Here is a 27702-nt window from a genome sequence, read left to right on the forward strand (position 1 = left end):
AGTTAGTTGGCTCTCCTCACCTCCTTTCGTTATCCGGTCCAGCATTCACTTCCTAGACACTTTCCTTGATGGGGTTGTTGTTTTTTTTTTTTTAACAGTAACCTATTTGTTTTCCTAATTAATAGGCATTTATTTCCCTTTTTTCGTTTATCGCTCCTCTTCGTGAATTAGCCTAATACTCCAGTCCGCCGTTTTATTTAGGCTGTCATCCTACGTGTCTTTTGAGCTCCGTGTTGGTAGGCGGATTTTCCATGATCTTCTGTGGAGTCCGAGTGCACAGTGTTTTGCTAGGTGTAAAGGCGATAGCCATGGCCACATTTCCTAGTAAAAGGAAATCCTTGTAAGAGTGAAGATCTAAAACTGAGGGGGAAAAAAAAATCCCCCTCCCCCAAAATCCCCCCTCTAGAATAAGGGCTGTTACCTTACTCTTGCCTCAGGCTGCCCGTCTTTTCAGAGCCTTTGTTTATGGGAGCACTTTTGTGTGCCCTGCATTCCAGGGCAGGGCTCACCACCTCTTATTCCCTCCAGTTTCACCATTAATTACTAATGCCAGCGCTGTGTAGGTCTCACACTGGAGAGTAATCTCCAGCTTAGATTCTTTCTCTTTTTTTTAAGTTTTTATTTTAATTCCGGTACAGAATAATTAATTGACATCTATGTTAGGATAGTTTCAGGTGTACAGCAGAGTAATTCAGCACCTCTATACAGCGCCCAGCGCTCCTCTCAAGTGCACTCCTTAATCCCCATCACCTACTTAATCCTCCCACCCACCTCTCCTCGGGTAACCGTCAGTGTGTTCTCTATCAGAGTCTGTTTCTTGATTTCTCCCTCTTAAAGATTTTTTTCCCCTTTGTTTATTTGTTTTGTTGCTTAAATTCCACATATGAAGTGAAATCATACAGCATTTGTCTTTCTCTGACTGATTTTGCTTAGCATTGTATTTTCTAGCCCCATCCGTGTTGTTGCAAATTGCAAGATTTCATTCCTTTTTATGGCTGAATAATGTTCTCATACACACACACACACACACACACACACACACACACACACACACACCCCAATCTTTTTCCATTCATTAGTCGATGGACACTTGGGCTGCTGCCATAGTTTGGCCATTGCAGATAACACTGCTATAAACGTAAGGGTGTGTGTATCCCTTTGAATTAGTGTTCTTGTGTTCTTTGGGTAAATAAATACCCAGTAATGCAATTGCTGGATAATAGGGTGGTTCTATTTTTAAGTTTTTAAGGAACCTCCATACTGTTTTCCAGAGTGACTGCACCAGTTTGCATTCCCACCAACAGTGCACCAGCATTGGCCACATCCACACCGACACCTGTTGTTTCCTGTGTTGTTGATTTTAGCCACTCTGACAGGTGTGAGGTGATACCTCAGTGTAGTTTTGATTTGCATTTCCCTGACGATGAGTGATGTTGAACATCTTTTCGTGTGTCTGTCGGCCATCTGGATGTCTTCTCTGGAAAACTCTCTGTTCACGTCTTCTGCTTATTTTTTAATTGGATTATTAACATTTTTGGGGTGTTGAGTTTTAGAAGTTCTTTATCTATTTTGGACACTAACCCTTTATAGGACATGCCATTTTCTGGTATCTTCTCCCAGTCTGTACGTTGCCTTTTAGTTTTGTTGATTGTCCCTCTGCTGGGGACAGAAACATTTTATTTTGATATAGTTGCAATGGTTTATTTTTGCTTTTGTTTCCCTTGACTCAGGAGACATATCTAGAAAGAAGTTGCTTCAGCTGATGTTAAAGAAGTTACTGCCTGTGTTCTGTTCTAGGATTTTTATGGTTTCAGTTCTCACAGTTAGATCTTTAATCCATTTTGAATTGGTTTTTGTGTATGGTATATGGCAGTGGCCCAGTTTCATTCTCGCACGTTGCTGTCCTATTCTTCCAACACTGTTTGTTGACAAGACTCTTTCCCATTGGATATTCTTTCCTGCTTTGTCGAAGATTAATTGTTCGTATAATTGTGGATTCATTTCTGGGCTTTCTTTTCTGTTCATTGATCTATGTGTCTACTTTTGTGCCAGTGCCATACTGTTCTGATAACTACAGCTTTGAAATATAACTTGAAGTCTGAAGTTGTGATGCCTCCAGCTTTGCTTTTCTTTTTCAAGGTTGTTTTGGCTACTCAGGGTCTTTTGTGGTTCCATACAAACTTTAGAATTGTTTGTTCTCTGGGCACCTGGGTGGCTCAGTCGGTTGAGCATCCGACTTTGGCTCAGGTCATGATCTCACGGTTCATGGGTTCGAGCCATGTGTCGGGCTCTGTGCTGACAGCTCAGAGCCTGGAGCCTGCTCCAGATTCTGTCTGTCTGTCTGTCTGTGTCTCTCTCTCTCTCTCTCTTTATTTCTGCCCCTCTCCTGCTCGTGCTCTCTCTTTATCTCTCAAAAATAAATAAATGTAAAAAAAAAAAAATGTTTTTTCTCTGTGAAGAATGCTGGTGGTATTTTGGCAGGGATTGCATTGAATATGTAGATTGCTCTGGGTAGTATAGACCTTTTAACAATATTCATGTTTCTGAACCATGAGCATGGAATGTCTTTCCATTTGTTTGTGTCTTCTTCAGTTGCTTTCATCAGTGTTTCGTAGTTTGCAGAGTACAGGTCTTTCAGCACTCTGGTTAGGTTTATTCCTAGGGATCTTATTATTTTTGGTGTAATTGTAAACAGAACTGTTTTCTTAATTTCTCTTTCTGCCGCTTCATTATTAATGTATAGAAATGCAACAGATTTCTGCACATTGATTTTGTATTCTGCGACTTTCCTGAATTCGTTGATCAGTTCTAGCAGTTTTTTGAAAGAGCAGCTTAGATTCTTGTCACATTATTCTGAGAGTTTCCACAGGTAAGTGATGGGCAGTATCTTAAAATGATGGCTCTTCTTTCACAGGGGCATCTGTTTAACAGCTGAACTCTGCTGAGGAGAGTAAATGATTTCCAACTAGTGCGATTTCCTCCCGTTGTGCTTCTCACATTACTGTTTCTTTCTTTCTTTTCATGTTACTGTTTCTGATGAGCATATTTTCCAGTTGGGTGCTCTGAACTTTCTTTTTTTATCCTATTTTATGCATGTGTGTTATGCTTTGTTTGTGTTTTGGTGTGTGTGTGTGTCTTTCGTTACATCTTTATAGCTAAGGAAGTTTGTAAAAAAATGAATTAGTCTAGACATTATAACATCTCTAGGCATAGAAGTCTCTTGAAATGAGTGTCCTTCATGTTCTATTGACTTGACGCCCTTTAACAATAAGAAGAGATTCACCCATTCACTTACTCACCTTTTTAAAGTTATTTTTTTAATTAAAAAAATTTTTTTTAACATTTATTTATTATTGAGAGACAGAGCACAAGCAGGGGAGGGGCAATGAGAGGGGGAAACACAGAATCCGAAGCAGGCTCCAGGCTCCAAGCTGTCAGCACAGCACCTGATGCGGGGCTGGAACCCACAAACCTCGAGATCACAACCCGAGCTGAAGTCGGACGCCTAACCAACTGAGCCACCCAGCGGCCCCAACTTTTTAAAAGTCTTGATGAGCTTCTGTTAGTATTCTAGTGCTATGGATACAAAAATTTTAAACTCCTTCTCGCCTAGAAGTCATCTTTGTAGTCGTTAGCCCTAAATTCCTTTTACTCCTGGCATATTTCATTATACTACAGAATACATGTGTTATGTATACATATCTATACATACATGTGGTATGTGATAATATTTGTTTTGGTGAAATTTGAGATGTATTAGGAAAAGAGTGCATTTAATTGTGGGCAAGGCTATAAAATAGGTTAAAAAAAGATTTTCTAAGGATATGAGTAATAATCATGATGATAGAGTAACTACAAATCGACCAGAACCGTTAGTCATTTCTGTTAACTCATGTCTGGGATGTTAGAAGACAACAATCTGAAATGAAATGGTCATTAATTGGGAAAATAAACTGTTCCTTATAAGTGCCTGACTGAAGATTTTTCACTGTTTCACTGTAAATAACCATTCAAACACATTTTGTCCATAAGTTAATCGTTTTGCTTTAATGTAAATAAAGTAGTTGTTATAGTGTGGAAGTCATATCTGTAAGATATGAAACAATTTTGAGTGAGGCAACTTTTCGCTAAAAGAGCCATTCATGCTAAAATGTTTATTGAGTACTTTTAGTCTTTGTGAACAAGGTGTTATTTGCTGGAAATTGAAACATTTCTCCCTCAAAAGCAAGGATTCTTTATCCTTTTTTGGGAAAATACATATACATATTTGAATAGAATGCCTTACGTACTTTCAGGAGGATCCCACCATTATGGATGTTACCTTTTCTACCCAGTAGAAACAGACATGTGAGCACAAACTATCATATGTTAGGTGATTCCACTGTGAGAGGTATAAGGGATTGTGGGAACATAAATTAGGGCAATTAATTTTCCCTAGGCGTACATGATAGAGAATGGAAATGGAAGGAGAAGTGAGTTGACCAGGAATCCAAATTATGAATGGAGTTGATATTTTGTGCCAAAATAATGGACTGAAAATAAAAAACAGTAACAAAACCAAATGCTGGTAAGGATGTAAAGAAACCAGATCATTCATCCATTGATGATGGGAATATAAGATAATATAGCCACTCTGGAAAAGTTTATAAAACTAAATGTGCATTAGATATAATAACAAAAACACAAGTAAGAAAATTCTAAAAATAGATAAATTGAACTTTTTCAAAAGTAAAAACTTTGGTTCTTCAAAGGACACCATTAAGAAAGAGAAAAGAGAACCCTCCATAACAGGAGAAACTATTTGCAGATCATGTATCTAATAAGGGACTTGTATCCAGAATATAAAAAGTAATCTTGGGGCGCCTGGGTGGCTCAGTCGGTTAAGCGTCCGGCTTCGGCTCAGGTCATGATCTCATGGTTCGTGGGTTTGAGCCCCACGTCGAGCTCTATGCTGACAGCTCAGAGCCTGGAACCTGCTTTGAATTCTGTGTCTCCCTCTCTCTCTGCCTCTCCCCTGCTCGTACTCTGTTTCTCTCTCTCTCTCTCTCTCTCTCTCTGTCTCTCTCAATAATGAATAAACATTAAAAAAATTTTTTTAAAGCAATCTTACAACTCAACAATAAAAAGACAAATAACCCAATTAAAAAAAATTTTTTTTCAACGTTTTTTATTTATTTTTGGGACAGAGAGAGACAGAGCATGAACGGGGGAGGGGCAGAGAGAGAGGGAGACACAGAATCGGAAACAGGCTCCAGGCTCCGAGCCATCAGCCCAGAGCCTGACGCGGGGCTCGAACCCACGGACCGCGAGATCGTGACCTGGCTGAAGTCGGACGCTTAACCGACTGCGCCACCAACAAATAACCCAATTTTTAAATAGGCAAGGGATTTGAATAGATTTTTCTCCAAAGAAGATATGTGAAAAGCCAATAGCACATAAAAACATGCTCAGAATCATTAGCCGTTAGTAGAAGTTAAAAATAAATGTTAAAAATATTTAATTTAGTGACTCATACGAAAATAATAAGAAATTTATTTTTAGTGAGAAGAGTGGCATTTTTTATAGTTTTGCAGATTTTTACTATCTGATTTCATAGAAACTAGCAGGATTTTCATATGTATTTCTGCATTCCATCTGTTGCAGGATGTTGTTTGGGTTGAAATATAAGAAGAAACTCCTGCTCTTGTACAGATGCATAGTTAGAAGAAAAGGGAAGAGTATTTTAATACTGTTTTCAGATCATTGTGGGGGATTATTATTTTTTGATACTATATCAGAATTCAACAGGTGATCATTTCTTGAAAGATGAATTGCAATATGGAATCTGACACCATGTCAGTGGAACCTTTATATGCTGTAACATTAACATTCATTGATCTGTATCGCACTTTTTTTTTTAAGTTTATTTGTTTTGAGAACGATAGAGACAACACAAGAAGGGGAGAGAGAGAATCCCAAGCAGCCTCTGTGCCGTCAGCCCATGAGTGGGGCTCAAACTCATGAACCTGTGAGATCACGACCTGAGCTGAAGCCAAGACTTGGATGCTTAACCGACTGAGCCACCCACGCTCCCCAGCAAGGATACTGTTAATTGAAATTGGCTTTTTAAATTTTTGTATGGATTCATTTTTACTATGAGCATGGGGCAGTGAAACATACAGTGCTGTTGGTATAGTTTGGTGCCACTACCTCGATTCTTGCAAAGGCCCGGCAGTCTTACCTTGCTCTTTCGCTATGTGTAAATTTCAAGAATGATAAGAGGCGAATAATGCCTTGGTATTACTATGAAAATAGCTTTACCTTGCAGACTTGCTGAAAGAGTCTCATGGATCCTTGCTTCCCTGAGGCAAAGAGCTAGTTAAAAATGGGGCACCTGGGGGGCTCAGTCAGAAGCATCCAACTCTTGATCTCCTCTCAGGTCATGTTCTCATGGTTTGTGAGATCGAGGCCCAAGTTGGGCTCTGTGCTGACAGCGCGGAGCCCGGTTGGGATTTTCTCTCCCTCTCTCTCTGCCCCTTCCCTGCTCACTTGCACACTCTCTCTCTCAAAATAAATGAACATTAAAAAAAAAAAACCTAGTTAAAAATCTATTGTATTATCAGTCCTGTAGCTAATTTATTTATCCTATAAACCATTTTGGATACCTGCTATTTGAAAGACTGTAATAGATCCTGGTGATTTGGCAGTGAACAAACCAGATGAAAATACCAGCTATTGGAAAGCTTACTTATAAAGGATAAAGACAAACAGTAAGTGTTAGGGAGAAAAGTAAAACAAAGAAAGGAAAGGACATGAGTGTGTTTGGTGGGCATGTGTCTGTGCAGTTTAACTAGGGCAGCCAAGAAAGGCCTCGCTGAGAAGGTGACATTTGAGTGAAGATTTGAAGGAGGGGAAGGTGCATGCCATGCACATATTTTAGGAAAGGACGTTCTGGGGTCACAGCAACAACATGCTTGGTATATGTGAGCAGGAACAGAGTAAGCAGCGGAAAGAACCGTAGAAGATGATGTCAGAGAATTAAGTAGCTGGGTCAAACATATACAGCCTTAAAGGCCATCGAGGTTATTTTAATTTCACTTGGAGATTAGAAGTCATCAGAACATTTTGATGTACATTTCAACAGGATCACTGAGGTCGCTGTAATGAGAATAGACTTGGAGGAAAGAGTGAAAGCAGATCATCTGGGAGGCTTTTGTAGTTATACAGACAGTAGACAATAATGGCTTGGACTGACGGTTCGATCCTGGATGTATTTGGAAAGCAGAATCGACAGGCTTCACTGATAGATTGGATATGGAGTACGAGAAGATCTACAGGACCTTTGGCCTGAGCATTGGAGAAGAACGGCTTTGCCACAGAGATGGGAAATGCTGTGGGAGAGCACGTTTGAGAGGCATATCGGGAGCCCAGTTCTGGATATCTTACCTCGGAAAGGTCCAAGGTCCAAGTGAGTGTTTTGAGTAGGCAGTTGGATATAGGAGTCAAAGCCCAGGGAGTGAGATGGGCTAGGAATACAAATTTGGGAGTCATCAGCATGTAGATAATATTTAAGTCCCTGAGAGTAAATGACATTACCAAGGAGTGAATACAGGTAGATGGGAGGAGCTAAATGTGGGATTCACTCTTGGGACTAAGAAAAGGGGCATATTTCGTGTGGACGGTAAGAACAGTGGAGGAGTCCGTGATCATTCTGGGTTTCTATTTGGACAACTAAATAGAAATTGATGACTTTAATTAAAATAGGAAACCCAGGAGGAAGATAAATTGTAGTCTAAGGACCTATAGAATATACCAGTGGAAGTGTTTGGGAAGCATTTGTAAATATGGGCTTCTTAAGTTCAAGAGATTCAAGCGAAACATACATTTCAAGTTACGGGACTAGAAGAAAATGCCAAGAAAAGAAAAAAGGTTTGCCTCTGAGAAACCCCAATGTTTAATGTGTGATGGGACTGGAAGAGAAGGCAGCAGAAGGGGGGGGGGGGTGGGGACACGAAGGAAAATGGGCACAATGAAGGCTAAGAGTTGGAGGAGAAGTTGAAAGCGCCAGATGCTGCAGGGAGCAAGTAGGGGGAGGACTGGCTAAAAGCAGAGGGTTTGACCGTTAGAATGTAATATTTATAAGGACAGTTTCATTGAGAATGATGGTGACAGAGCCACTTTGCATTACTTTAGGGATCAAATGGGAGTCTGATGTATGACTCCATCTGTTTACCTAATATGATACCATGATTAATCTAATTAAAATTAACGTTTGGGGGGAAATGCTAGGTCAGATACTAACCGGCCGTCTCAAATATGTCAGAAATGGAATCCCAGCCCTGTGCCGGTGATTGTTCTTGGTTGTAAACAACAGAAATTTACTGTAACTTAAGTGAAAGCAGAAATTGCTTACATTACAGAAAAGGAATTTAATGGAAGGCTGTTTGTTCACAGACGCCATGCGAATGCTGGAGAGCTCAGCCCAGAACAGGGGTGGGAACCGAACGCAGCTAAGGACACAGCCAAACTCAAGAAGCTTGGGTTAGAACAGCTCGTCACTGGCCACCCCCACGGCCACCAGCACTGCCGCCAATGGCATGCTCCCATCGCGCGAGGACTCTAAGTCTCAGTCCTTATTTGCCAATAACGCCCAAGACTTTGAATTTTAAGGGCAAAATCTGATTGGCCAAGCTTAGGTCACACGTCTGTGTCCTAGTGGCCAGAGAGCTGGGAGAGAAATTATGTCTCCCCTTCAGGCTTCTGCGGTTTTTCCCTCACAAAACCCCACCAACAGACAAGATACTCAAATGCTGGGTAGCCAAAACCAACCGCCAGTACTGTAAAAACTAAGTACAAAATCTTAAAGGTTAGGGAAACTAATTTGAAAGTCACATAACCAAAATGAAAGTGGTTTAGTAACCTTAGGAATGTACTCCATGGCTTATTTTACTGGTAATAAATATCAAGAGTATCAAATTAGAAACTTGGCTTTGATCTCTCCTGCCTTATGCCTTATAGCATACAGGCCCTTAAATGTCTTCCTCTCCCCCCACATCTTCTCGGGGCCCCTGTAACCACGTTGGGATTTAGGATGGCAGCCTGGTCAAACCAGGGAAGCAAGTGGAGGTGATACTACCACACCTCCTGGTAGGAGCACATTTCTGGGAGTGAGATTGGGCTCAGCTTGTCCTGGGTGGATATTAGGAAGAGCCGTGACCTGGGTGGGGGGAAGTGGGGCAGAGAAAATTACAGTCAGAAGAGCAAACTGAGTTGAGGCGGGAGAAAGTGGTTTTGGGCCACAACAGACCCAAAGGGCCCGAGTGGCTGGGCCAGGCCAGGGATTGGGAGGGGCCAGAGACATGGCATGTGATGGAGAGAAGCAAAGAAAGGCATGTGTCGCACAGACAGGGGCTGCCCGAATCCTTCCCAAACTAGGCCTGTGAGAGCTCTTTTTGGTTGGATTTTTGTTTTGTTTCCTGGGGTTGGTTTTGGCTTTGGGACTAGGGTTTAATTCTATTTTTCAAGGTGCTTCTCTGCCAGAAGTCCATTGGGAGGTCTTCACAGAGGAAGAGACCATGTGTAATTTAAATAACACTGGACTTTTTTTTTTTGCTTGCCCCTTTTTAAGACTGATTTTGATGCAGCGACAAATCTAAAAGAAATCCAATTCCCAAACCTCATAAACGTGATAAGTAACGTAAGGCCTTTAATGACATCTCTTGAAGATACCGTAAAGAGAATTATTAAATAAAACAGCAACAGTGTCCCCTTGCCCCTCCCTCCCCACCCCTCAAACACACACCATAGAGTCACTGCCCCTTCTCTCCCCTGTCACCCAAAGGCAGCAACCCAGGCTAGCCCTCTCTTTCCATCTCTTTTCCACTCTTCCAACTTCCAGGCACTTCTTCCCTGCTAATAACTCATACCTTTTTAAAACCAACTTAACTTTTTTCAGCTCTCCTCTCCATCTGTAACCTCACCCCTACCACACATGCAGTCCAACAGTACTTAAAAAAAATCGAGTAGAGGGGCGCCTGGGTGGCGCAGTCGGTTAGGCGTCCGACTTCAGCCAGGTCACGATCTAGCGGTCCGTGAGTTCGAGCCCCGCGTCAGGCTCTGGGCTGATGGCTCAGAGCCTGGAGCCTGTTTCCGATTCTGTGTCTCCCTCTCTCTCTGCCCCTCCCCCGTTCATGCTCTGTCTCTCTCTGTCCCAAAAATAAATAAACGTTGAAAAAAAAATTTTTTTAAAAATCGAGTAGAAGCTTTGAATATCTGGGCTCCAGTTATTTTTCCCGTCATCTTTTTTTTTTTAAAGATATATTTATTTACTTAGAGAGAGAGAGAGAGAGAGAGAGAGAGAGAGAGAGAATCCCAAGCAGACTCCACCCTCAGCAAAGCCTGACTCAGGGCTCGATCCCACAACTGTGAGGTCATGAGCTAAGCTGGAATCAAGAGTCAGACACTCAACTGACTGAGCCACCCAGGTGTCGTTCCCTCCCCCCCCCCCCCGCCCCCGTTACCTTTTAAATTAAAGAAACTTAAATGTGAGGGAATCTTCTTTTCTTGGTCGAATTTATAGAGAATATCTCTGACAGTTGGTGGTAACGTTTGTGAAAAGGAATAGTGGAGATCATGGTGGAAAAGAGGCCAGATCGGAGGGACTGAAGTATAAAGAGCTTCCATTTCTAGGCTCAGAGTTTGGATCAGTAGTGAGTGCCTGTCACTGTCAGTTTCTTTATTGAGCAGTGGGACAGTGGCTCTCAGCCATGAGGTCGGATGGAAGAAATCTGGACAACAGTGTCTACATCCGTGTCCGCGTCATCCTACCCAGTACATGTCATCAAGGACTGCTCTGACCTCAAATTTTTTGGTCCGTTTTAAAAAAAATTATCAGATACTTATACATTGCCTGGGTGGCTCAGTCAGTTAAGTGTCCAACTCTTGATTTCGGCTCAGGTCAGGATCTCATGGTTTGTGAGTTCGAGCCCTGCATTGGGCTCTGTGCTGGCAGCATGGAGCCTGCTTGGGATTCTCTCTCTCTCTCTCTCTCTCTCTCTCTCTCTCTCTCTCTCTCCTCTCTCTCTGCCCTTCCCCTGTTCTCTCTCTCTCTCTCTCTCAAGATAAATAAACATATAAAAAATTATTGAATACTTACAGTAGTGCTTTTCACTTGCCAGTTACTATTCCAAGTGCTTTCACTTTTTTTGTTATTTTATTTTATATTTGAGAGAGAGAGACTAGGAGCAGGGGAGTGGCAGAGAGAGATGGAGCTGAAGCTCTGTCAGCACAGAGCCTGATGCGGGCACTCGAACTTAGGAGCAGTGAGATCATGCCCTGAGCCGAAGTCAGACACTTAACCGACTGAGCCACCCAAGCACCCCTCCCAAGTGCTTTAAAGTATTATCTTGTTTAATCTTTGTAAACAACCTGTGCAGTATGTATTCCTGTTGTCCTGTTTTACTGATGAGGAAACTGTGGCACGGAGAGATCGAGGAATTTGCTGTCGGTCCCCCAGCTAGAGATGGGAGTGGCAGAGGCAGGATTCAGACCCGGGCGGTCTTGCTCCAGAGTCCGTGCTCATAATCTCTGTCGACACCATGCTGGCCAGTGCTTGTGAAAGCAGTGTCATCCAGCTGTCTGCATCAGAATTGCCAGGGATACCTGCACAATTTTGGCCCACTTCAGACTTCCTTCAGGGGGTGGGGACCCTGGTGCCTACGTGATGAAGTCCTGTATGATTCCGATATGTATCCTTTGTTAAGAACTTCTGCTTCAGAAGGACCCGCTACTGTCGGTATGTTCACTTCTGATCTCGGCTTCCTGTGGCTAGAAGATTAAATGCGTTCGGAAGGGTACCTAATCATTACAGAACTTAACATTAATACTGTAATACCTTAGTTTGCCTTTGGAGCCATCCCTACCTGAAATGTAGCTGAAATCCTTTCTTAATACTGGACCAGACACTGAAAACAATTTTCATTCCTTTTCCACAAATGGATTATATGTCAGAAATTCACTTTAAAAACTGAAATGGGGGGGGGGGGTGCCTGGGTCGCTCAGTCGGTTAAGCGTCTGACTGCGGCTCAGGTCATGATCTCGGTGTCCATGGGTTTGAGCCCCACGTCGGGCTCTGTGCTGACAGCTCAGAGCCTGGAACCTGCTTTGGATCCTGGGTCTCCTTTTGTCTCTGCCCCTCCCCCACTCACTCTCTGTCTCTCTTTCTCTCAAAAATAAATATTAAGAACGGAATGGAGGGGCGCCTGGGTGGCGCAGTCGGTTAAGCCTCCGACTTCAGCCGGGTCACGATCTCGCGGTCCGGGAGTTCGAGCCCCGTGTCAGGCTCTGGGCTGATGGCTCAGAGCCTGGAGCCTGTTTCCAATTCTGTGTCTCCCTCTCTCTCTGCTCCTCCCCCGTTCATGCTCTGTCTCTCTCTGTCCCTAAAATAAATAAATGTTGAAAAAAAAATTAAAAAAAAAAAAAAAAGAACGGAATGGAAACTGAGAACTTGATGTTCTGTTTGTGATGAGAATGCAGAGAAATGTACTAGGTTCTGGAAAGTACACCCTTGGTGAGACGAAGGGAGAACTCGTCTGAACTCCTGTGGAACCAGTGCGTGTAATAGCACCCCCACCTTCCTTAGCAAGGCTGCAGCTGGAAACTCAGCTTCCCCTGTGGGCCAGTCGTTCAGTTAATAACCCAGGATCTCAAGAGAAAATTTGTCCACAGAAGTAGAAAAATCAGATGATTGCAGATTATAGTTAAATCTTTAAGAGCTTTAAAAGAAACTTTACAGGGCTTTCCCCCCCCCCCCCCCACTTGGTTGTTTGCCTTGTCAAGACCAATGTTTTCCTAAAAGGTACTTTAGGAAGATTTCATAGTCCTTCCTATTTCTTTGTGTGAAACCCAGATCGAAGTTACTTTGGAAGGAAGAGCAAGGTCTTTAGTGGAGACCGGAGGACTATCCAGACACAGAATCATGTGGGAGAGAGAACTTTAGAAACGTAAAGTAAAGCAGGACGCCCCTCTCCTCCTTCCCTCTAGAAAGTTGTGGCATCATTGATAGGAAGATCCTATTCAGCTGGAATGGTGTCTCCCTTCCCTTGCTGCTGGGATAGTCCACACACACACACAACATTTGAGACCACTTACACAATTTTACACCATTCTTGTAGTTCCTGCCTAGAACTTTAAAAAATTATTTTTGGGGGGAGGAGGGAAAAGTAAAAAAATATTCTTGTCTCAACCCGACATTCCCCCCATTTTGTACAATGCAAAGTAAAATAATTTTCTTAGATATTGGAGTTGAACTTTTTCTTTGAGGTGTTTCCTCGTAATGTCTCTTCTCAGAGAACTCATTGGCTCAGTTCACTGTAGCCTTCCCCCCCCCCCCCCCCCCCCGCCCTCGGTCTGGCCGCTTTGGTAGTGTATCTGTAGGAGGCGATTTAATCTTTTACAAGTTCACTTCCTACCAGCAGTCCTGAGTAAAGTGGATTTTCTGAAATGAAACATCTTGTAAACATTACATCCGACAAACTCCTAATGGTTAAACTCTCCATGCATTTAGTGTTTGACCTTTCTCCTTAAGACAGTTTTTTGGATGGCCACACTGTTGGCACTCAACAAATGATGATTAATGACAAGTTTGAGGGGTCCTAATTCATTTCCCTCAATCACACACTGTCCAGCTTTTGAAAAAGCTCTGTATTAAGGCTGACAAAGTTTTGAACTTGATTAGCTTGAGTTATGAAATGGAGTAATATGAAATACAGGGTCAAAGACTTGCTGGCCTGATTCCTGTTCAGAGCATATAACCAGCATTTTGTCTAAGAGCTTTCTCTAGGGAAAACAACCCTGACCTGATTTAGAAACACTTTCCCTGCAAACTCTTATTAACAGAAGAATGATTTGGAAACATTCTTTTATCCTTGGGTAAGTATTTACAAGAAAGCATTTTGACCAAGAAACTAAATTAACTCTACTTTTATTTTTTTAAGTGTTTGTATATTTTGAGAGACATTGAGAGAGCACTTGAGCCAGGGAAGGGCAGAGAGAGAGGAAGAGAGAGAGAATCCCAAGCAGAGCTTGGGCGGTGCCTGACTCGGGGCTCAGAACTCAAGAATTTTGAGATCATGACTTGAGCCAAAATCAGGAGCCAAGAGTTGGACATTCAACCGACTGAGCCATCCAGGTTCCCCCAAATTAACTCTACTTTTAAAAAAGAGGCATATCGGGGCACGTGACTGGTTCAGTCGGTAGAGCATGCAACTCTTGATCTTGGGGTCATGAGTTCGAGCCCCACGTTAGGTCTAAAGTTTAATTAAAAAATTATTTTTTTTTTTAAAGAGGCATATACAGCGACTATTAGGTTGACTTTATGAAATTACTGATGCTCGGCCTACCCACAAAAAAGACGGTTTTGTTGTATGGTACAACCTTACACTTTTTTGTGTGAGTGAAAGGGGAGGTCTCAGTGCGTTCAGCAGGTTCGGGGGCTCCTGCAGAGTTTGATATGAGAACCACATCTTAAAATGAGTTTGTATCTATTAGGATGTCAAGCTGATTTTTCCTTTGGTGACCTTGGCAGCATCTATCAGATTTGAATGTAGTGTCAAAGTTTTCCTCTTGTCAAGTGTAAACCTTGGCTCACTCTTGAGCCATCTGTTGTGCACTCATAGTTTTGATTTTTCCTTCCTCTGGCCGACATGCATACAAATGGTGCTGATACAAGCTTAACATTTCCTTTTATTGGTCTGTAATTGTATTGCATACATTAGTGGCACAAATATTGCCTTCATATTAGCTATTTATATTAACCATTTCTAGTTTGGGGGTGAGTAATGTACTTTGCTTGTTTTTACGATAACGGGAAGCCCTACATCCTAGACATTTTAATAGACTTTTAAAATGATTACATTCTACTTAGTTTTACTACCTCTGTTTTCTTTGGTTTTGCTGTTGTTGTTACTTTTTTTTTTTTCCAGGACATGTCACTGTATGTGTCTGTATATATATTTTTAAATATATTTATTTTAAAAAATAAAAAATATATTAAAAAAATAAAATATATTTATTTTAAATAAATTTATTTATTTTTGAGACAGACAGAGCATGAACGGGGGAGGGTCAGAGAGAGAGGGAGACACAGAATCCGAAGCAGGCTCCAGGCTCCGAGCTGTCAGCACAGAGCCTGACGCGGGGCTCGAACCCACGAACCGCGAGATCATGACCTGAGCTGAACTCGGACACTTAACCGGCTGAGCCACCCAGGCGCCCCATGTGTCTGTATATTTTAATGATTTCAAATTTCTTACCTTTGCTTTTTAATTGTTTTAATATATGGACACATCTGAATTCCAGTCAACAATCAATTCGGCTCTTAGAAAACAACATACATTCAGAATGTTTGACTTGGGTAAATTGCTTTGAAAGGCCTGCTTCGGCCCTCCTGTTTCCAAGCTTTGGTATGCTTGTCTCTTTGGTAACTTGAAGGAGACTTGGTGAGGTGAGCCAGGGAGAGTGATAGTGGAAAACAAAAGCTCCCCAGGGGAGGAACATAGATTAGAAAAAATTTAATACGAAGCTATTTTTGAAACAAGGATGGATGCTGTTGTTAGTTTTGATCTGGTTTTAACTGTTTATATCGGAAAACCAAGCCCATCTCTGGAATCCAGTAGACACAGACCAAACATAAAATGTTAAGGGGCCGTTGTTGTTAGCATGAGCCTGACATGCAAAATTTGACTAATTGAGGCCCATGTTGATCCAAGGAAAAGATGGTCGGTGTCATGGTGCAGCCTCTTGCCGACGGTTTCTCTCATCCCCAGGAAACATCGTTGGATATTAAATACATTTCCTTTTTATCAAGGAGAAGGGGCTCCGACCTTAGGTCAGAGTTTCCTAATACAAGAGAAGCTGTCTTACCTCATACAGCAGAGACTAGTGGATGATCTACGAGCTAACAAAATTGGTTAAAGCAGGAGATTGTTCAAATGTATATTTTACATTGGTTTCATTTAATTATATAAATGTGGACTTGTTTGCCAAGTTCTGATGTAGGGCCAACACCTTTTCTTTTCTGATCCATGAGAGCCCCATATCACCCTTCTTGTATGAACTGCACTCACAGTGCATCAACCATAATTTCCAGGGTCAGTTACAATTCCTTTAAATTAGAATAAGAACTTAAAGGTACTTTTGAAGCAATCTGAATGCAGACTGGTATGTTTTTTTTTTCCCAGTCTTTTATGGTTGTCTTACAGTGGGTGGATTTTTTAAACTGTTTACTTTTATTAAATCTTGTTCTCCTTTTCACACATTTTTAAAAATCAATTTCTGTATTTTTTAAATTACACAATTACACTAACAAATACGATTTAAAAAAAATTGTAATGTTCATTTATTTTTGAGAGAGAGACCGAGTGTGAGTGGGGGAGGAGCAGAGAGAGAGGGAGACACAGATCTCAAAGCAGGCTCCAGGCTCTAAGCTGTCAGCACAGAGCCCAATGCGGGGCTCGAACTCACGAACCGCGAGATCATGACTCGAGCCGAAGTCGTACGCTTACCGACTGAGCCACCCAGGCGCCCCTACACTAACAAATACAATTAGCAAAAGTAGTTGTGGAAAAAAAAACAGAGCTAGTTATGAATGTTCAGTTGTACCATGGGCATCAGCCAGTATGTTTTAGAAAGGAGTAGGGTCATTTAATCTCGGCTGTCAGTTTAAATTGAGGTCAATTTTGACTCTGCACGGACATGTAGAATCAACGTTTGAGAACACTTAGTACTACGACCTTAATTTTATTGTGAATTACCATTGTAACCTTCAGCACAGCAAATGTGGTTCTGTTCTTTTGGTAAGTTAGTCTCCAATGCTTTAGCCCTCTTAAAAAGAGAAGAAACATAACTTTGGATGCTGCGTTATGCACTAATATTTTGGTTTTCTTCTAACAAAGTGCTTGGAAAAGGGAACCGGGAGAATTGTCATGAAAATAGCATATTTTCTCATGCACGATATTGCGTAACATCGGAAAACTGATGCTTTATTCTCACAGTCAAATGTTTTGGTGTTTTCCCACCAGCGTTTCTCTGACTTCTTCTGGGAATAAAAATAACAATGTGTTGATGATAATATCTGTCCACAAAGTTTCCTCCCCAAAGATACCCCGTGGTAGCTCAGTCCTTGTAGAAGCTTTTCAGGAGTGTGGTTGAAGATATCCTAAAATTAGTAACAGTGCCAAAATAAAGCTCTTTTGTTCCTGAAAATGTCATTGGTAAAATTAATGATATGCTAATTAAAAAAGAGTGGGATGAACACAGCTGGGGAGAAAAAAGTGATTCAAAATCACTGTTGTGTCAAGGGCATTTAATTTGAGGAAGAGAAAGTAAATGTGAAATGAACTAACAACACTCTCCCAGACGTGTGTGTGTCTACATTCTTTTTTTTTTTTTTTTCCTTTTTTCAACGTTTTATTTATTTTTGGGTCAGAGAGAGACAGAGCATGAACGGGGGAGGGGCAGAGAGAGAGGGAGACACAGAATCGGAAACAGGCTCCAGGCTCTGAGCCATCAGCCCAGAGCCTGATGCGGGGCTCGAACTCACGGACCGCGAGATCATGACCTGGCTGAAGTCAGACGCTTAACCGACTGCGCCACCCAGGCGCCCCTACATTCTTTTTTAATATAAGCACCGTTGGGATTTGTACTATACCAGCTTTGATTCCCTGTGGGACACAAAAACTTGATAGATGCCCTCCCCCATTTGCAAACTTTAATAATTAGAGGTAAGGCTGGTGAACTGTAATAACTGATATGCATTCAAGATGTGATTCTTCTTTTTCATAAATAATAATGTGTTTTTTGGCCTCCTCCTGCAAAAGTAACTACTTTGAAATTTAATGAAGAAAGAAAGCAGGAGACATTATGTTCAGAAGATCACGTTTAAAAACAGTGTTTAGTATGGCATCTAGATTTGAGCCGGAAACTCAGATTTAAGTCTGAGCCTGACCTTAACCCGTGGCCAGTGGAATCTGAGCGTGTTTATTTTTATAGTCGCTTTAATTTGGGGCTTGTGAGTTTGTTGGTTTGTTTTCTCATTAGATTTTGGGGGCCCTGAAGCAGTGTTTTAATTATAGGAATTATCGTATTTATAATTTCCATGGCATGAAGATCAGCAAAGTTTTTTTTTTTTTTTCTTGGCTATATTATGTTATCTTACCCAGAAATGTGTGATCTTTGTGTCTAACAATGCACTTAAAAAAAAAAAAGAAAAAACCCCCGTGCTGCCGCTGCCGTGTTGGAATCCAGCAGAACAGCTTCACTCATCTTTACCCTGCTTTAAAAAAAACAAAAAACAGGGGCGCCTGGGTGGCGCAGTCGGTTAGGCGTCCGACTTCAGCCAGGTCACGATCTCGCGGTCCGTGTGTTCGAGCCCCGCGTCAGTCTCTGGGCGGATGGCTCAGAGCCTGGAGCCTGTTTCCGATTCTGTGTCTCCCTCTCTCTCTGCCCCTCCCCCGTTCATGCTCTGTCTCTCTCTGTCGCAAAAATAAATAAACGTTGAAAAAAAAAATTAAAAAAAACAAAAAACAAAAAACAAACTGTTCTCACAGAAATGTTGCCTTGAGTTCAACAAAGTACAAGCAGTTACTGGAAACGTGTTCTGGACAGCTCTGTTCATGTATGTTCATTTCAATTTGATTTTTGCATTCTAGATTCTTTTTTCCCCCTTAGCTTTGCTGATCATTTCATTTCATAATCACACTGACCCTTGAACCAAGTTGCACCGCATTTTTGTCACCCTCCGCTCTGTTCAGTCCTGCTTGTAGTCTTACGTCACCCGAACGAGTGATGAAGCAGGGGGGCAGAGGAGCAGGAGAAGGAAATGAGGGTTTAATAGCAGGGTGGGCTCTGTGCTCCCTTAAGTGGAAACATTAATATACGCTGTTGTTGTTTCTCTTCTTTCCTTTTGCTGTGACAATTCCTGTTTTTGCTAGGAAGAAGGAGTTATTGATGTTCAAACAATAGTTAATATTAGAGTCCTCCGTCATTTATAGTCTACTTCAGGGTACCTGCGGAGGTGCATACCTGTTTCGAAACACACACACTCCCTCTTGTTTGAAGCCAGACTCCTCTTGGCGTATTCGTACTTTGAGTATTTGCGTGGTTGGAAACCAGAAACTTCAGATGCCACGGGTCACTTATAGATGATCAGAAGTTGGCAGTATAATATTTGGAACTTTAAAATTGTGCTAGACATGCATTTATAATTGTCTTTTACTCTTCCACTGGACTGAATACTTTTTAAGGGCAAGAACTATACATCTTCTTTGGTACGTACCTGTTGCTTACCCGAAGAAGTCTAATACTTGGTTGTTTCAAAGGGAAAAGGGGAGGCTAAGCAGGCAAGGCTCCAGGCCCTAGCCTTAACATCAATCAGAATCTCTATCTTATGTGTTGGTAGTTTTGGATTGGGACTTGTGGGGCAGGGGGGTGGGGGGGGGTAGAAATGTCCCTCTTCTTTAAAAAAAAAAAAAAAGGGAAGATGATTCTATTGAGTAGATTAATTTCAGGATCTTGTGATACTACCTCATCTAGCTCCCTCATTTTACTAGAATTAAAATCCTTCTGTTCTGGGCGCCTGGGTGGCTCAGTTGGTTGAGTGTCCGACTCTTGATTTGGGCTCATGTTATGATCCTAGGGCCATGGGATTGAGCCCTGCATCAGGCTCCACACTTAGCGAGGATTCTCTCTCTCTCTCTCTCTCTCTCTCTCTCTCCCCCCCCTCCCTCTCTCTCCCTCTCTCTCCCTCTCTCTCCCTCTCTCCCCCTCTCTCCCCCCTCTCTCCCCCTCTCCCCCTCTCTCCCCCCTCCCCCTCCCCCTCCCTCTCCCTCTCCCTCTCCCTCTCCCTCTCCCTCTCCCTCTCCCTTTCCCCATCTCCCCTGCTCAAGCTGTCTCTCTCTCTTTCTCTCTGAAATAAAATGAAAAATTAAAAAAATCCCTCCATTCTGACTCCTTGACCAATACTCTATGTGGTGTAGCACAGCATGTATGTTATTAGAATGTGTGAGTATTCCAAGACTACTACGTAGCACCTGGTAATGATAGACACTCCGTTAATGTTTGTTGCATCATGAATAAATGAATCATGAGATGATTTGTAGTTAATGACCTCTCTGCCAAGTTAAAAAAGGTCATTTTTTATGATCCCAATGAAACGTTGGCATGTTAGAAACTCTGATTTTGGCCTGTTATAGGACTAAGCCAGTTGTTACAACAGATTGTTTTTTGTTATTCTTAGGATCACCTGCTGTTACCAGCTACCACCCATAACAAGACCACAAGACCAAAGATGTCAATTGTATTACCAGCAATAAACATAAATGGTAAGTTGAAGTTTTGGTTTAATAACAACATGGGATTGCTTTACTTAACCAATATTCTCTGGATTAACTAAAAGACATTTAAAATGTTTGGTTGGTCAGATATATATCCTTGCATTAATTTTGAACCATTTTCCACTGTTTTTACAAAATACTAGTTTTAAATTCCTATACTCTTTCTAAAAATAACTCTTTTAAAAAGTAAAAGATTTAATTTAAAGTTACTTTTAAAATTACTGTAGTTTTAAGAGAAAAAATTCATTCTCTTACTTACAAAATTGGAAAAGTTAGCATCTTGACTGCTCTACAGACTTCTTTTCTGTGACCTTTCTAGTGATACACATAGTATAAGAGGCCTCTGCCGGCTTCTGAGAGTGAACTTGCAAGTTGGGTTTTAGGAACTCTGAGCAGTTTCTTGTATTATATAAATGGTGACATGATTCCCAGACCAAATATCAGAAGCCTATTTATGTTTAGTCCATAATACTGATGAATTTGATTTCGATAGTGTCACGATTGCATTTTGTTTTCCTACTAGTGCTGGGTATTACCGAAAACACAAATAATGTTGTAACACCTTGGTATCATCTAAAGATGTTAAGGCATCTTGCTCATAATCTAGAAAAAAGAAAAGAGCTTAGAAATCACTGTGGTCCAAAGAGAAAGTCCCATAAGGAATATACGAAGTACTAAAGAAATTTAGTAAAGGAGAGATTATTTCCAGCTGGGTTCTTCATGGAAAAGAGAAGGAGCTTACTCCCAATGCCAGCTGTATGTTGTAAATGAGCACAGTGTATATCGTTGACTAATTGCTTTCTCTGACACATCATATTAGGGCTCTAATGCAACCGGGGGGACTGGCCATCCTTCTCAAGTCCATTTCTCGGACGTAATGGAACTACCCGTACTTTTTCTGTCTAGGAGTAGGAACCTCACAGTTCATGGGTAAGCCAAAAATGAAAAGCTCCTGGAACTAACCTGTAGTTGAGCTAGTTCACATTCTGACTGACGGTCGTAGTTAAACAACCACATACAATTATTAAAAAACAAAACGAAACGAAACAAAAATCGCTGGGATTCTAGATAAATTCCAGTAAGATTTAGTCTTGGAGAAAAAGTATTAGATATTCATTGTACATTTTAAGACCGTAGAGGACTATAGAATTTCAATGAGCCGATTCCCGACCGCTTATTAGAAATGCTCAGGAGGCAGCTTTATAGATATAAAAGAAAAACTTTGCTTTGCTAATGTCTAAAAGCATTATGACATTTTCTTAGTCTTACAAAGACATTAGAACAAATTTTTAAAAAACAAACAAACTGGAACACCGAGAACCTCTCTTCCTTCAGCAAAGGCACACCTCCAGAGCTTTCATGGAGCAGTCCTACAACTACGTCAAGAAGAGCAGTACATTCCAAAGACTATGTTTACACTCGAAAGAAGATGTTTAGGAAGTAATCGTCTATTCTTATTTCATGGGTACCTAGGTTTCTGTGCTTTGAACCATAATAGATTTAAGTTCTGGTCAGCTCACGCTCAGAAAGGCTGTTATCTAAGCTTCAAAAGACAGAATTCACGGAATCTTGTTCTGATATTATGTTCTTATGCAAGAGAATGCCCGGTGTCATTTTTATAACAGTGAGCTATCCATAGTTATTAAGCCAAAAACAATAAGATGCTGTTCCACTCTGTTTATCTTGGCCCGGAGACCAATTTTTGCAAATGAGCCTTTCATGGGTTTAAAGAATACAGTCACTAGAGGATCATTTCCTTTTTAATCTGGCTTGGATTTCTTGGTAAATAAATTCAGTTTTTTCCTTTTTAGAGTACAGTAAACCATTTGAAAAGTTAAGATTCAAATTCAAGAGATACTGGTTGAATGTATAGCACGTGCTAAGCACCGTGTGGCATCCTCGGGCTCCGTTCTGAACGGTCCCTTCACTGTTTGCTCTGGGGATCCGTCTCACGTTAGAATCTGATTTTGCCTCCTCCCCTCATGTGCCTGTGAGCCTGCAGGTGGGGTGGGTGTATCCTTGCTCCCCACGGCAACTTCCACATCATCTCTCCTCCTTTTCCTCTCAGTCCCCCTGACATCTTAAACTGTATAAAATCAGGCTTTACTCCTCTGACCCCTGTTTGTTGCCGTCCTCCCCCACCATCACCGATGACTCACCGTCACTGCTTTTGCTAGCTCTCTGTACAACTTCAGCATCCGCACAGAGGATTCATTCAGCACCCCCGCCTCTTTGGACCCAGTTCCCATCCATATGGTCATCCTCTAGACCTCATCACCATCACTGGTGCACTGACTGCCCTTGAAAACCCATCTCCAAGCATCCCACTCCTCCCACTGCCCTGCGTGGCTGGGCAGGGCAGTTCGTTCTTCCGTAGCTCGGCCGCCTCATCGGCGAAAGGAGAGATGCCTTATACCTTTATCTTGGAGTTGGCGAGAGAACGAAATGAGCGAAGGCGCTTTAAATAGCGCCTGGCTCTTCTCTGGCTCTTCTCCGCCTGGTCGCGCGTGCCCCTGGGTCACGGTCGTCGTTGTCACGCTCACCGTCACGGGAGGGGCTTCCTTCCTTTTGGATCCCGCGTCGCGGCCCCTCTCACGATTTCAGACCCTTGGCCTCTGCACCGACGCTTCCCGTCCTGCGCGGTCAGCGTCTTCTCCGCCCCATCGCTACACACAGCGTGTTAATACCGCCCGGGTGTGGGGCAGCCCTCCCAACGCCCAGGTTCCCTGTGGCCCTTCAGAGAAACACTCTTGGAAGGGTTTGCTCATCTCTGGCTCTCTCCTCCACACTCACGTTGTGGGTTTTTTTCTGAACCGTTTTGAGACCGTGTTGCAGACACTCTTACATTTTACCCCTGAATGCTTGAATATGCATCTGCTAAGCAGGGGGTATTCTACATAAACACAGGAAAGTGACTACACTTAAAAAAAGTTTGGGGCACCTGGGTGGCTCAGTCGGTGGAGCATCTGACTTCAGCTCAGGTTATGGTCTTGCGGTTTGTGAGTTTGGGCCCCACGTCTGGCTCGCTGCTGTCAGCCCAGAGCTCCATTTCAGATCCTCTGTCCACCCCCCCCCCCCGCCCCTTCCCTGCTTACGCTCTTTCTGTCTGAAATATAAGTAAGCATTAAAAAAATAAGTTTACGGGTGCTTGGGTGGCTCAGTTGGTGGAGCATCCCACTTGGGCTCCAGTCGTGATCTCACGGTTCATGAGTTTGAGCCTGGTGTCAGACTCTGGGCTGACGGCCCGGAGCCTGGAGCCTGCTTCAGATTCTGTGTCTCCCTCGCTCTCTGCCCCTTCCCGATTCATACTCTCATTCTCTCTCTCCCTCTCTCTCTCTCTCTCTCAAAAATAAATAAACATTAACAAAATAAGTTTAGCGTTGATACTATACAGTTCAACATATAGTCCATTCACATTTCCAGTTTGCCCCCAAAATACTCCTCACAGCTTTTTGTGGGGAGGGATTCAGAATCCAGACACCATATATTACACCCACTTGTCACCCCTCTTTAGCACCTTTTCATCTAGAACCCTTGCCTTTAAAAACAAAATTGGTCTTTCATGATGTATACACCTTTTAGAAACCAGAGTTATTAAAGTATAACGTCCATACAGTAAAAACTAACAATTTTATGTGTACAGGTTAACGAGTTTTGACAAATGTAAACGGTTGTGAAACCACCACTCAATCATGATACAAACGTTTTCCTTATTTCAGAATGTTTCCTTGTACCCTTCCGCAGTCATTCCCCTGAAGTCCGTATTTTGACATTCCTTCCTCTTGAAACGCTTCATTTTATATGCTCTCATGAAACCCTGGCTCGTCTAGTTTTCCTTCTGTGTCTCCTTCTCAGCTCAGCCAGCTTCTCTGTGAGGACAGCACGTTTGTCTGTCATGTTATGTTTGCCAATTACAACCCGGCACCTACCACAATGTCTGGTGTGTAAGAAAATTGCAAGACGAGGCACTTTGATCTGTGCTAATTCAGGTAATGCTCACCTGCCAGCTAAGTATTATCCTCCTTTCATAGATGAAGACGGTAAAGCTCAACAAAGTAATTTGTACTGCTTGTACAGCCACTGCACCCCCGAGAGCCAAGAGCCAAGAGCCGGGATTTAAATAGTGTATAGAATACATCCTGATTAATGAGTATATTGTTATTTCAGTGTTAAAGACAGATATATGAATATCAAAAGTGATTGGGATTCCAGAATTTAAGGTAGATTTTTATACCACTTTATCCCTTAGGGGGTAAGGCTGTGCACATTCGGTGAGCGCAATACAATGCAGTGTGATTCGTGTGTTTTGAATTTGATAGGCTCACGCTTGTTGAATGACAGATTAATTAAGTAAGGTAAATGCTATTTGGTCATTACTTTGTGGTCACTTGAAAGATTTTACTATTTTAATTCTTCACATGATTAAAAACAGTTGGCAAGCACGGTTTTTCCAATCTTTTCAAATGTAAATGAATTTAAATGTGTACTTAGTTAACCTTTCTACCACATTGGTCGAGATTTGGAATTCACGGTAAAGAGTGAATTGAAATTATTAACCTCCTTTTCAATGCTTGTTGTACAAAGGAAAATGCACGCAAAAAATGGAAGGGGGCGCCTGGGTGGCTCAGTCGGTTAAGCGTCCGACTTCGGCTCAGGTCGTGATCTCGCGGTCTGTGAGTTCGAGCCCCGCGTTGGGCTCTGTGCTGACAGCTCAGAGCCTGGAGCCTGTTTCAAATTCTGTGTCTCCCTCTCTCTGACCCTCCCTCCCCTGTTCATGCTGTGCCTCTCTCTGTCTCAAAAAAAATAAATGTCAAAAAAAAAAAAAAATTGAAGTACAGAACTCTCCAAGATCCATAAATTGGATTTCTTTGGCCTTATTGCGGGTATGAATTTGTATCACTTACAATCTGAAGAGTGTAAGTTATGTGCACACAGAAACGTTCGGGCACCATTTGGAAGAGCAGAGGTGTAGTGAGGACATCTCTAACATCAAAGTTTTTCATCCTGAGCAGTGTAAGGGCTTGAGAAATTTGAATGAAAGATATTTTCCACCATTTCTGAGTGCAGAACTTACATGTAACTTGCGAAGGAACATGAGTTGTGGGCTTGATCCCTCTCGCTGACTCAAGTGGTGCCTGAGGCTTTGGAGAGGGTGATAGAAGGCATAAAATCAAATTTTGTTGAGCCGTTGGTTTATGTCGTATCCTGGACAGGGATATTTGGGAAGAGGAATTTGCTTTTCCAATTTTGGCAAAGTAAATTAGATTCCGAAGTCAATATCGGGTCTTAAACCATAACGTATAATGATTCTACTTTGTGGTTTTGAGCTGTGGAAAAAAGTCTATACAAGAAATAGCTAAAGAGACTAGGATATGGGTGTGAAACTCATGGCGTTTAGAAAATAGCAGTTACGTCATTCTGTTCTCTATGCCAGTTTAATTTTTGTGATTTACCTCATTTTGCAATCCCTTTCGTTACTGAATTTCCTTTGTCTCGTATGACCTTTGAAAACAGGTTAGTAAAGCTGTAAGAAAGGCTTTCTTTGAGGGAATTCTTCACACTGAAAATTATTAAAGTAAAATAAAATGCTAGGTATGCTTTAAAAACGCTTTTAAAAAATGATTGCAGATGGTTGGCAGAGCAGTGGATGATAAATTAAAGGCTATTGCTATTTTTAAAGAAAGGATTCTGGAAGTTTTCCTTACACTATAAGTCAACATTTCCTGCTTTTAAATGATTTCCACTTATGTTGTGGTAAAACTGTTCATTTCCTTCCTTCCTTCCTTCCTTCCTTCCTTCCTTCCTTCCTTCCTTCCTTCCTTCCTTCCTCCCTCCCTCCCTCCCTCCCTCCCTCCCTCCCTCCCTCCCTCCCTCCCTCCCTCCTTCCTTCCTTCCTTCCTTCCTTCCTTCCTTCCTTTCTTTCTTTCTTTCTTTCTTTCTTTCTTTCTTCATAAGTAACTCAACAAAATAGACCATAGTAGAGATCGTGTTTTAATGGTAGCTGCTTTGTAAGTATCTTTCACAGAGAATGAACACTGCCATCAGCAAACAGGTTCCATAATTTGACCACCATTTTCACTGATTGGGTTTTACTGTTCTCCTGCCCTCTGTGTGTCATATACCTAAGTTAGTGTCATACCTAAGTAATGAAGAGAAAACTCTAACTCAGATCCTACCCTGTCCTTAGTAAGGGTTCACGTAGATGAACAAATGACTATAAGGCTAAACTGTATGTATATTTAATCTCGAAGTAATTTCCACGTGAAGAAAATTGAGAAGAACTTACTAGCAATGAAACACCTTTTTAGTTGAAGAGGACGTAATAGAAGGGCAGGAAGAAAACCAACTAAATAAATGTGTTGGTTCTAATAATAAGAGAATGTTGATACAACTGCTTTTGATGATCACCGGTTTCATAAAACTGTGATCCCAAAGAAAATGTATTTGGAAACTGGCCTATTTAGACATGTTCTACACAAGCAGGCTGGTTATCCAAGAGAACTGTGCCTGGAAGTTGTGCCTTTTACTTTTGTAAGTCCATTTTTTTTTTTCTTAAAGGTCTGCAAATTACCTACTTTCCTAAAATACATTTGCAAGCTTGCATTTCCTTTGCAATTTATTCCATGTCAGTGTTCTATAATTGTGTCCAGACAGTTGAGTGGAGTCTTCTCTTCATACCACGTTTTAAATTTTTTAAAGATGCACAAATATCTGACTTTTGATTCACTACTGAGACCAGTAGCAAAAATTCCCACACTGAGAATTTCTACTGAGAAAGGGAGAAAAATGACACTACTCACCCGGAAAAAAGATTGTTTTCTTTCAGGGTATATCTGTAGATCTATTAATTATGTGTAACTGGCAGTAAAATGACGAGTGTTAATATTCACTGTACTGGCTGTGATAAACAATACCTTCATAACGACCCAAGTTTTGACTTTAATTCCTCGGATTCAATTGGCAGTTTCCTAGTGGAAGATGATCACGTATGCGAAGCAGAATATGACTCAAATTGTCTTTAGAATGTAGGTAAAATTTGGCTCATTTCCTTAGGTCCCTTTTTAGCCATGCTAAATCACCAGCTAGGCCTAGACCAACAGTGGTGATTTAGATCAGTTCTAAACCAGAAACAACATGCTGATTAATATTTTAAGAGAAATCAGTTAAGTACCGGCTAGTTATAAATCGTAACGCTTCTGGCATAGGATAAAAAATTTGAATATATGAGAGGTGATAGAATCTTGGTGACTAACCTCGCTTGGTACCTTGGAAAGCAAAACTTGAACTGGACTGGAAAGGAAACTTAGAGTAGGATAAGGAGAGGAATATGTAT

The 27702-nt window shown here is 41.7% G+C and overlaps 1 protein-coding gene across 3 annotated transcripts in view; it reads left to right on the top strand.

Annotated features, from left to right (window-relative positions):
* ATF6 (activating transcription factor 6) overlaps positions 1-27702 on the top strand; it is a 205610-nt gene that overhangs the window by 130991 nt on the left and 46917 nt on the right. For all 3 annotated transcript variants that reach the window (XM_086693381.1, XM_086693382.1, XM_025927813.2), the window contains exon 16: positions 20273-20357. In XM_086693381.1, the coding sequence (XP_086549507.1) occupies positions 20273-20357 (85 nt within the window). The remainder of the gene's footprint in view (positions 1-20272; positions 20358-27702) is intronic.

This window comes from Puma concolor, chromosome E4, assembly GCF_028749965.1.
Source record: "Puma concolor isolate L17-30 chromosome E4, mPumCon1.1.hap2, whole genome shotgun sequence".
Lineage (NCBI taxonomy): Eukaryota > Metazoa > Chordata > Mammalia > Carnivora > Felidae > Puma > Puma concolor.